The sequence below is a fragment of the Haliotis asinina genome, chromosome 4 (assembly GCF_037392515.1).
Source record: "Haliotis asinina isolate JCU_RB_2024 chromosome 4, JCU_Hal_asi_v2, whole genome shotgun sequence".
NCBI classification, from domain to species: Eukaryota; Metazoa; Mollusca; class Gastropoda; order Lepetellida; family Haliotidae; genus Haliotis; species Haliotis asinina.
In genome coordinates this window covers 62,365,716-62,377,041 of record NC_090283.1, presented here as the reverse complement: position 1 = coordinate 62,377,041, position 11,326 = coordinate 62,365,716, and the positions used below count along the sequence as shown (strand labels likewise).

The 11,326-nt window shown below is 38.9% G+C and overlaps 1 protein-coding gene across 1 annotated transcript; it reads right to left on the bottom strand.

The window, feature by feature from the left end:
• Nucleotides 1–2,370: 2,370 nt before the first annotated feature.
• LOC137281074 (uncharacterized) lies at nt 2,371–10,515 on the bottom strand. The gene is made up of 7 exons (XM_067812215.1): nt 10,369–10,515; nt 9,001–9,055; nt 7,293–7,357; nt 6,616–6,721; nt 5,214–5,332; nt 4,243–4,382; nt 2,371–3,216 (listed from the first exon to the last, which is right to left on the bottom strand). The coding sequence occupies exons 1-7, from the start codon at nt 10,513–10,515 to the stop codon at nt 3,114–3,116; spliced, it is 735 nt and encodes a 244-aa protein (XP_067668316.1). The 3' UTR covers nt 2,371–3,113.
• Nucleotides 10,516–11,326: the final 811 nt, after the last annotated feature.

Sequence of the window (11,326 nt, the reverse complement as noted above, 5' to 3'; positions counted from 1 at the left end):
TTGTGCCCATGGTGGGAACTGAACCCGGGTCTTTGGCATGACGTGCGAACGCTTTAACCACTAGGCTACCCCACCGCCCCCTGAATATTTTGAAAGTCCCTCCGATCCCTAAATAGTAGCCGTTGTCTGATTGGTTAAATCTATTTAACCGTCTCGTGTTTGATTGGACGGTCACTTGTTGCTCAAATGTTACCTGACGCGACCTTCTACTAGGTTTTGTTAGACTCAGTGGTGGAGTGTAACGAAATACACTGAGACTAAGTTTACTTAGACTGTACATCATGAATATCTACACTATCATCATCAATGAATATTGCCATTAACTTTATTTGTAGTGTCATGACGCATCATTGCTAGCATCATCTTCAAACAGGATTGTCAGCATTGTCAATGAACAATGAACAGAATTACCAAAATTGTAATCAATACTGTCATAAAACAACATTTGTATAAAATTATCATCAAACTGTATTGTCATCAAAAAGCACTATCGTTTTTTTCAACAAACAGAATTGTTATCAATATTTTCAGCAACTGAATTGTTATCAATATTCTCACCAATAGAATTGTTATCAATATTTTCACCAACAGAATTGTTATCCATTTTGTCATGAAACAACACTGTTATCATATTATCATTAAACAAATTGGTAATCAATATCTTCACCAAATAGAAGCATCATCAATATTGTCGCCAAACAGGGCTATGATCAATATTGTCACAAAAACATATTTACCAGTGTTTTCATCACTCCGAATTGTTATAAATGTGTTCAATAAACAGCATGATCGTCATTCAACAAGGACCCCTTGAAGAACATAGACATCGTACTCATGATATGGTATGTATAATGGAATGGGGTGAAGGGAGGTAACTCTGAACACTAACCAGCAGCACATTTTGACCAAAGGCTGAAAACTTGTAACAAAGACAGAATTCTTCAACATTTGCAGAAATATTTAGACTATGTATTTGACATATCGTCCAATCATATGCTGCACCAGACATTGTGATTTCTTGAATGGTGGCTTGCATTTAGGAGTGAGTGAGTGAGTGAGTGAGTGAGTGAAAGGATTTAGATTTATGCCACACTGAGCAATATTCCATCTGTATGGTGATGCTCAGTAAACAATCCAGTCATCAACAGCATGAGCATCAATTTGTATGACTGGAAACCAAGTCAGCGTGCCTGACCACCCGTTCCTGCTGGTTGCCTCTTACAACAGGCATTTTTTTACTGAAGACCAATTCTAACCCGGACCTTCAAAGGTAGTGTGTTAAAGATAAAGCTATCTTTTATATGTTGGTGCCTCATTTTATAATTGTCCAAATAATATCGAGACGACAGCAGATTTTCTGAAAATCCATAAAGCCAGGTCACTTATTGTATCTATGCTGGGAATGAAATCAGTGAGTTTAGTTTTACACATTTTTAGCAGTATTTCAGCAACATCACTGCAGCACACACCAGGAATTAGCTTCACACATTGCACCCAAGTGGGGAATAAAACCTGAGTCTTCGATGTGACAAGAGAACAATTTAACCATCAGTAAATGATAATGACAGCAAGAGTACAACCAACGATTTGAGCAAACACAATGCAATGTCTTTGAAATAATGACAAAATGACATTGTACCTGAATTCATGAGAATGTCAGACATTTCTATGTGTGGCTCATATATTCTTCCCATCAAAAGGTTAGACATTCTCTTCCCACAGTGGTTACTTGTCATATCTTCCTACGAACTTCTGTTCTAACACGGCCATATTTCGCGGTTCTCATAAAATCCCCTAGCGGCAAAAAATGGCAGCAGATTTATCTCCCTTTTTTCTGTCTAATCAGAACACGTATTACATCTACCTATGCAAGCAATGTGGAGAAACAAATACGACATGACTGAGTTCTGTCTAGAAGAAACATTTGAGTATCGCGCTAGGGAAGAGGTTCTATTTTTCACGATGCATCCGGATATTACCAAGATCTTGTGAACGATCACTTTTGAAACAAGGTCGTTGATTGCACAACTAAATCTTGAACACTCGCACCATGAAAGGGTCGTATTAGAACAGAGGTTAGGTAGGAAGATTTGACAAGTAACGTCTGTGGGAAGAGAATGAAGGTTAGACTAACTTAAAACACCCACTACGTGTGATGTACATATATATGGTTGCATCAAAGATTGATTTCTCCACACTTGTGGGACCGAGTGCAAACCTTATCCAGATGATCAAGAATGAAGCCTCCAATTGCTGTAAAGCATGTGCAAGTGTCACACATGTGAATAGTTGCGTTTTCGTGTTAAGTTTTGTTAAGAATTCGCCAATTTTCACTGATTTTTATCATTCATTAAAATCATGAAAATAATCTTTTCAACATTACAAATTTGTTTTTTACAGGGCATGACATTAGTTCATCTGTAAACAGTACTTTTAAACAGTTCGGACTATTTTGCAAAATATAGTTTACAACTGTTGCTATTGCATTTTAGAAGCAAGTGGCTATATTTACACCAGTCAGTCTAAACTCTTGATGGACAGTATGATAACAAGGCATTTTCTAATAACGATATCATTATCATTTTTGTGAGTGGGTTGAGTTTGAACCTGAAACAGTATAATGCTTACTGAAATATCATGGTTTGTGTGTTTTAAGGGACAGTATGTCAGTGGATCTAATCATTAATTGTAAACAATAGCCTTGGCTAATGTTTTCTAATTCCATAGCAGAAGTTTCTGGTCCAATGCATGTGTAGGCTAGTCTTGTGAATATTAGACATCAGAAATCTGCTTCACACATGTACCCATGTAGCAAGGTGTGAGTCATACCATAGATGAAATCCGTACCATGTCACGTGCAGTTTGCTGATAGGGTTAACCTGTTTGATCGTGGACAAGGGGTCCAGTATCGAAGTGCCATGGTCTGAATCCCAGCACATAACTTGGAAACTTTATGACCACTGCACCCATGCGTAGAATCAAATGCAGCATGACAAGGAGAACCTAAGTATTAGGCTGCCTCACTGAATCCTCCAAATACAAAACCATTGACATACTGTCCTTTAAAAGCAGCAGGAAAGTCAAAAGTAAAGCATGTAGCTGTCATCACGTGATCATGCCTGGGCTAGTATGGCGGCTGGCTGCTGCATGTCTTCAGTGAGTTGGGCAGGTAGCGAGGTCACGACAGTCACCAGGTTGTTGGTCAACATCAACAGCCTGCAACATATCAACATGAGAACGCATGAAACCTGTGTATCACTTAACGATTCCACATTCTGATAAGTCCAGAAGCAGTATCGAATTTATGTTAGACCATACTGTTTACTGCATCATAGGTAAGAAAACATTCATTTGTTAGTACTTCTTTCATAAACCAACCTGGCTGGCAATTTCAAATGTTTTGCTTTAACGATATCATATAATGCCAGTCTTTAAGATAATCAAATCTGGAATAAACAATCCAGTTGTTGAAATTATGAGCCTTGAACAGCACCACTGTACTGTTATAACATGGTAACATTTTATAAGAAATTGACAGAGTGAGTGCGTGAGTTTAGTTTTACGCACTCAGCAATATTCCAACTATATGGGACCCGTGAAGGTCCCGGGGTAGAATAGGCCTTCAGCAACCCATGCTTGCCATAAAAGGCGACTCAGCTTGTCGTAAGAGGCGACTAACGGGATCGGGTGGTCAGGCTCGCTGACTTGGTTGACGGGTGTCATCGGTTCCCAATTGCGCAGATCGATGCTCATGTTGTTGATCACTGGATTGTCTGGTCCAGACTCGATTATTTACAGACCACCGCCATATAGCTGTAATATTGCTGAGTGCGGCGTAAAACTAAACTCACTCACTCACTCCAACTATATGGCAGCGGTCTGTACATATCTATACCACACAATCCAGTGATCAACAGCATGAACATCAGTCTATGCAATTGAGATACGATGACGTATCAACCAAGTCAGCAAGCCTGACCACCCGATCCCATTAGTCACCTCTTATAACAAGCATGGGCTACTGAAGACTAATCATAACCTGGATCTTCACTGGTAATGTACAGATGAAGGGGACATTCAAACTTTCAGTTCCACACAAAATCTCTGGACATGCATCAGCCAAGTTGCGCATGTCACACCAAGTCACCTCTTACGACAAGCATGTTCTGCTACTGACCAATCGTAAACCTTACTTTGACTGAATATATATCCATCCTAGAATTTGTATCTGAGTTTCCCTACCATTCTCTGATCTCCGGAGCAAGAAACGTTTCACCCTGATCGGCGGCAAATGCAGCTTTCACTGTTTTAAAATTGTCCTCTATATTCTTCTTTTGAACAGCCAAGGCAGAAGAGCTGCCCTCCAGGTTTGTGACGCTTTGCTACAAAGAAACAATCAATGTTCAGGGATGCTTAAACCATTTCCCAGTATTAATGACGTCTTCGCATGATTTACTTGTTAGTTTGTTGTTTAAGGGCACATCCAACAATATACCAGCTATATGGAGGCGGTCTGAAAATAATCAAGGATGGACCATACAATCCAGTGATCAACATCATGAGTATCAATCTATGCCATTGGGATATGACTTGTTTCACCCAAGACAGCAAGTCTGACCACTCGATCCTATCAGTTGCCTTCTACAACAAGCATGGGTTGCTGAAGGTCAAATCTAGCCCTGATCTTCACTGGTAAAGTCTGGACTGATTCTAGTGATCAAATTTAGAGAACAGTGATTATGCTGCTACAGTATATTAGTTTCCCATGAGTCTAACCACAACCAGATTGACAGTATCTGATGCAAAATCCAAGAGTGGAACTCAATATAGTCCCCAAAATAAACCACCGGTCTACACTCTGAGGTTACAAATCGCTGTGGTGGTGGGGTAGCCTAGTGGTTAAAGCGTTTGCTCGTTGCAACAAAGGCCTAGGCTGATTCCCCTCGTAAGTACAAATGTTCTTGCCATGATAATTCCAGCATATTGCAAAGAGCAACATAAAAGTAACACCATATTCACCCACTATAAAATAAATCATGGGTACAAATCTTCTGGTGACCGCATCCCCCCCCCCCCCCCCCCCCCCCATGATAATTCTTGACTACTGCAAAAAGTGGCATTAAATCATATTCACTCATTACAAAATCACGCAGCAAATCGATGACTGTATTTTGATACAAAAGGCGATATGGTGAATGGAATACAGTACTTACATACAACAAGGCCAGCTGATGAGCTATGTACTTTGGTTTAGGTTGTGTTGACAGGTCGTTATTCATCTGCCGAGCCAGTGTAGCAAGATGGTGGAGGCCAGCCAGCTGAGTATAGTAGTCTGGAACAGAAAGACTCTATAAGCAGGGTATTACGTGACGTGCATAAGTACACACAAACGTAAAGAATGGAATGTGTCCCATGAGAAGCATAGTATTATTCATTTGTTCCCACAACAAATCCAAGATTTTGCTAAGTGTTTGGTTCTTTCAGAGTATCATTCTATACATCAGTCAACATCATCACTGATTTACTTCAGCAGTGTTTAAAATTTCCCAAACTCCAAGCCAGACAGCCAGACTGGTAACTTTAAAAAAAGACCAGTCTGGATACTAACTTGACTGTCTGGTATTCAACAATAAAAAACAAAAAAAATAAGGTTTCTGATTACCTTACTGTTTGTAGGAACTGCAATCTCAGCACAGAGTTAAGGTAAACTGACAGTACATGTGCTGTGATTGGTTATCATGACATGAAGTGTCCAATCATAAGTGTTTAAACATAACAATTATAATACCTTAAACACCTCAAACTTATGACAAGGGAGCCTGTCTGACATTACTAAATACTGACTGTTAGGTGTTGCATATCTACAAGACCACTGGACAGGCTTCTTTTGAAAACTGACCATCCGAGAAAATAGAATGGTCAGGACAGTCGAGCAGGCGGGGATTTTAGGAAGTATAGAAATTATCAAAACATAAGAGTTCTTTACAATGTGACTTTAAAGGACCATAATATTGCCATACAGGTCCCCTAAACTTAATAACTGGAGGACCCTCGGAATCGAGGTAAAACTCACTGTGTATGGAAGTTATGTTTGTTATGCTTGTTTGCTTGTTTGTTTGTTAGTCATCTATCATCACATATATCCCAGCTGTATGGCTGTAAACAGTCAAGTATGAAGCAGAGATAAAGAATCTCACCCTAGTGTCAACTGATATCATTTACATCAACAAAAGTTAATAAAGTTAAAATATCTGAGTCTTGCCAAGGATATTTTTAACTCTATCAACGAGTGTTGATATAATTGATATCAGTAGACACGAGGGTGAGATTATATTTATCAGCAAAAATAATTCTTTATTGGTTTTCAACGAAACATGCACATCATTCAACACTGTACTGCCATTAGACCTGCAGTGCAGTGATGTCATAGCACTGTGACATCATCAAGTTCATAACGTCATAACATTGTCAGGGCATTGCGTTTGGGATGATAAACCTAGAGATCAACAGCATGAGTATCAATCTACAGGACTGGAATAGAATGACATGAGTCTCACCAGCCCGATCCCGTTATTCGCCACTTACAAGAATATTTTCATATGAAAAGCGACTTACTATCCAGTGTTGTTTTCTTCAGAGCAATGGACAAGGCCTCAGGCCTCACAACGTAGGCTGCAGCACGTGGAAATAGTCGATCCAGCCACTTGCTTTCAAGGTATGCCTGGAAAACAGTCCTTGGTGAGTGAACAATTTCGCAGCCTTACAACCAATTGTCAAATCTGGATCAGATAACAGGGAATAAAACAAATCCCATCACCCGACGCCCAGGACAAGTATGTAATTTTTATGATTTATAGGCAAACTTGGGTTAATTGAACAAAATCAAGAGAAATTATAGGCGTGAAGGGATACAAGAAACAGCCCTACCGTCTGCTCAGTTGATTCAGGAGAGAGTGATGTTTATCACGTGGGTGGTCATGTGGTCAGTTTTGGCGTGAGTAGGTAGTTGGCTGAAGGTGATTGATTATACGTTCGCTTCTAGGGAATTTGAAGGGATTCAAGTTTCCGGTGACCATTCGGAAGGAGTGAGTGAGTGAGTGAGTGAGTGAGTTTTGTTTTCGCCACACTAAGCAATATTCCAGCTATATGGCGACTGTCTATGAATAATCAAGTCTATGATGTTAACTAATTTTTTTCGATGATTGCACATTGAAGCCATCATTAATTGTGACATTTCAACTGATTGCCAACACTTGTGGGCATGAGCAAAACTTAAGAAGAGGTGTGTTTACCTGGACGTCCAGTGGACTGTTGCACCTTGCCAGAAGCTGATGCATCTGGTCGTATACAACTCGGGCTGCAACAAACACATGGCATGGCATTATTTGATTGATTGATTGATTGCGTGAATGAGTGAGTGAGTGAGTGAGTGAGTGAGAGAGTGGGTTAGTAGGTTTATGCCGCACTCTACAATATTTCAGATATATGACTGCGGTCTGTAAGTAATCAAGTCTGGACCAGACAATCCATTGATCAACAGCACAAGCATTGATCTGTGCAACTGGTGACATGAGCCAACCACGTCAGTGAGCTTGACCCAATCTGTTTAGTCGCCTCTTATGACAAGCAGAGCCTTTTATGGCAGGCATGAGTTGCTGAAGGCAGCCTTCAAGGGTCTTATTAAGTGACCTTATCTAACTGTCCATGAATAGTCCTAACAAATACACTCAATGATTTGTAATATACTCTTCAAGAAAAGTAGGGGAACCTGATCTTTGAAGTCTGGTAGAAAGAAAACCCTTTGAGGAACATTAAAATAACATTCATCTTGTGTACGCAGCATTATTTCATGCTATCACCACATGCGAACACAATGCATGGGAAGCATGTGCTACATGTGCAAAGGGCATCATTATGAATCTTGATGTTTTTCATGCAGGTCGATTAATCACTGTAGACTATTTTTTCCAATAATGTTCTTGAATCTGTGCATGGCCAGGGTTTTCAGGGTCAAATCACACACTAATTACTGAAAATTGTAAACCTGAAATTTTCATATCATACTCCAGTCACCTAACAAGGTGTATAACTGAACGAACAGCTTTGCTTTGATTGAAATCCATGTGGTGATGCATTCTCAAAACATCGATTATTATTGTATCAACATTGATTCAGTCCCATATATCTCCCAAGTTCAACAATCATACATTGAAAGTACAGTTCCCCTACTATTTTTGAACAGTATATCTCAATCAACTTTGAAATTACCCATATTGTTTGGTTAAGAGTAAGTGAGAGAGTATGGTTTTACGCTGCTTGTAGCATTATTCCAGCAATATCACGGTGGGGACACCAGAATTGGGCTTCTCTTATTGCACCAGTGTGGGGAATCAAACCTGTCTTCGGTGTGATGAGCAAATGCTTTAACCAATAGGCTACCTACACTACCCTTATTTGGTAGTTATCAATAACTAGTCATCTAGTTCAGGGTTTTACGCAACATGTATATGTGCTTCCAGTGTGCATAAATGTAGACAGTGGATGCAGGAAAAAATAATTCACAACATCACTCTGAAAACACATAACATTATTCATTGTACTGACAACACATCTACAATTTTGCTAAGTTCTTGATTGTTTCATTCAGCGCAGTAACATGCTTTATTCAACCCATCAATGATTCATTCATTCTTCTAAAGAAATTTCAAGATGTACAGCCGTCTCCATTTCACAGGACTCTAATATTTCCTGCAAGGACCCCTAAAACTAATAACAGTGGGTCCCTAAAGATTGAGTGAGTGTAGTTTTGCACTGCTTTTAGTAATATTTCAACAATATCACAGCAGGGGACACCAGAAATGGGCTTCACACACTGTACCCATGTGGGGAATCAAGCCCGTGTCTTTGGTATGGTGACAGAACGCTTTACATCAAGGCTACCACACCACCCCTAGTCACTACAGAATAAAGCTATAAAAATTATTAAAGAATATTACAGACCTCTGTTTACAAAAGAGTTGCTGGTCTTCCCATTTTCAATTCTGTGAGATGGTTGCTGCAACAAAGCATAAAGATAATTACTTTACTTAGATGAAAGTAAATACAAGGGTAAATATACCAAAATATGAAAACAAATAATTTCCACTCATGAGATATTAATGTTCATATTTATCATGCCTGTGCAGGTCAACAACTACCAAAGATCAATATCAATCAATACATAAGTTATCAGCAAGCAATCATGGTCAACATCTGTGTCACTTCATGCAGCAGTTTCCAAGGTTACGTTTCAATAAATTGACGCTGTTATCAAAATACAATATGGCAAAGTCAAACATCATTTAATTCAACACGATGAGTTCTTTTTGCTCTGCTTGCAAAACATGATCACTTGAAAAAACTATACTGGTAGAGTTGCTCAAAAGCTAACAATCAGCCTCATTTCTACACCAATTTAAACTAACTGAATATACTGACCCTGATGAGGCAGAAAAACGCAAATGGGCCCTAGCACAGGGAACATTGAAACAAAAAGTTATTTTTCTCCCAATTTGCATGTTACCAGGTTAAGGGTAGGTGTGTGACTTGTGGAGACTGATGGTAGAAATTATGGCTGGTGTATCAAAGATGAAGTATTAATGATTATTGATGACAATAATATCTAATATAAATTATTGTAAGAAGTAAAGCTGTATTTCATTTAAAACTTTTTGTCAAAACACTGCCTCAGCTTGTTTCAGTTAACCAGTAACATGGCAATAGCGAATGTCTGCAGTCTCTGGAAATATAGCATTAGCAGCCAGCTTTATCTGGATGTAATGATCGTAACTTGTGTTGGAAATAAACACGCAAGGTTCATATAACTTTGTGTGATTCATAATAACCACATATTTAATCAAAATAACACAGAGGAGATGTTAGCTAGTCTGTAAATGAGTGAGTGATCTCAATTTTACTAATCCGCAATATTCCAGCCACATGGCGGTGGTCTGAAAATAATCAAGTGTGGATCAGATAATCCAGCGATAGTATGAGCATTGTCCTATGCCATTAGGAATTAATGACATGTGTCAACCCATATCAGCGACCACCTGACCACCTGATCCCGTCAGTCACCCCTACCACAAGCATGGGTTACTGCAGATCAATTCAAACCTGGATCTTCCATTGTGAAGTACTCGCATGCAAACCAACTTTACATTATTTTTATAATATCTTAATATAGAGGGGCAATCACATCAATACAACAGAACATCAGGTAGCCCTCAATGAGGACTAATAATTTAGGTAACAAACACATTTTGTTCTGATATCTTAACGATAATTGATCCACAGGCTTAAATTCCACTCACTCACTAGCTCGCTCACCTGTGTGAGTTCCTTCCTGCAGAGTAGATCCAGCTGACCACACAGTGACATCATCTCTATCTCAATGTCAGTCGGTGTAGCCGTCCCCGACAGCAGGGACTCATGAAGCCGAACTGTCACTGCAAAACACAACATTGCAAGGACCATTAAAACTAATAATTGGGGTCCCCAGGGACACCATCTCTGTGAGTTGAGGTAAAACCCTGAATAGTATTTTACCATTGTATAGGCATGAAACGGTATGCTATTACCATGGTTCAGTATGTACTGTATCAATGTATGAAGCAAAAGGGAAAATAGTATGGTTGAGCAGAGACCATATAATAGATTATATTATATGGTCTCTGGGTTGAGAGATTGAGGCACACTAAACAAGTATCTGTGTAACAAAGGCATACGGCTGATGATGGTACTTCCAAACATCAATAGGTATCCTAGGTTGAATGAAATATAACCTTTTCTTCTATTATATCAAGTATACACTACATATTGACAGGATGGAGAAACCTACCGATCTGCCTATAATGGGCCTGATGAGATATCATCGGCCATTCTGCCTGTTTTGCTAAAGGCCGATCGGTCTATAAAATAATTGGACTTGTTTCTAATAATTTATCAAACTATCAATAACTAACCAATTTCAGCACAAACTGGTTTTACTTGATCACCTCACAAGCATTTTGAAAATAATTGAAATTTTTATAATGGTGATTCAGGAAAGGTGTTTCATTAAGAACACAATTTTTTATAGATTTTACTTCTGACAACTAAAACTGAATATCAATGTTATTGATTTTCAGTGAAAATTGTCAGAAATATTATAGACTTACATTTAATTAGCAATTTCCAAACTCCTTTCTTGTTTTACAGACTTTTGTCTTCTGAAAACGTTAAGGCAGGTGGGCAAAAAAAATAAAAATAAAACTTACAATCAAAGTAATATTCCTTCTGAATACTC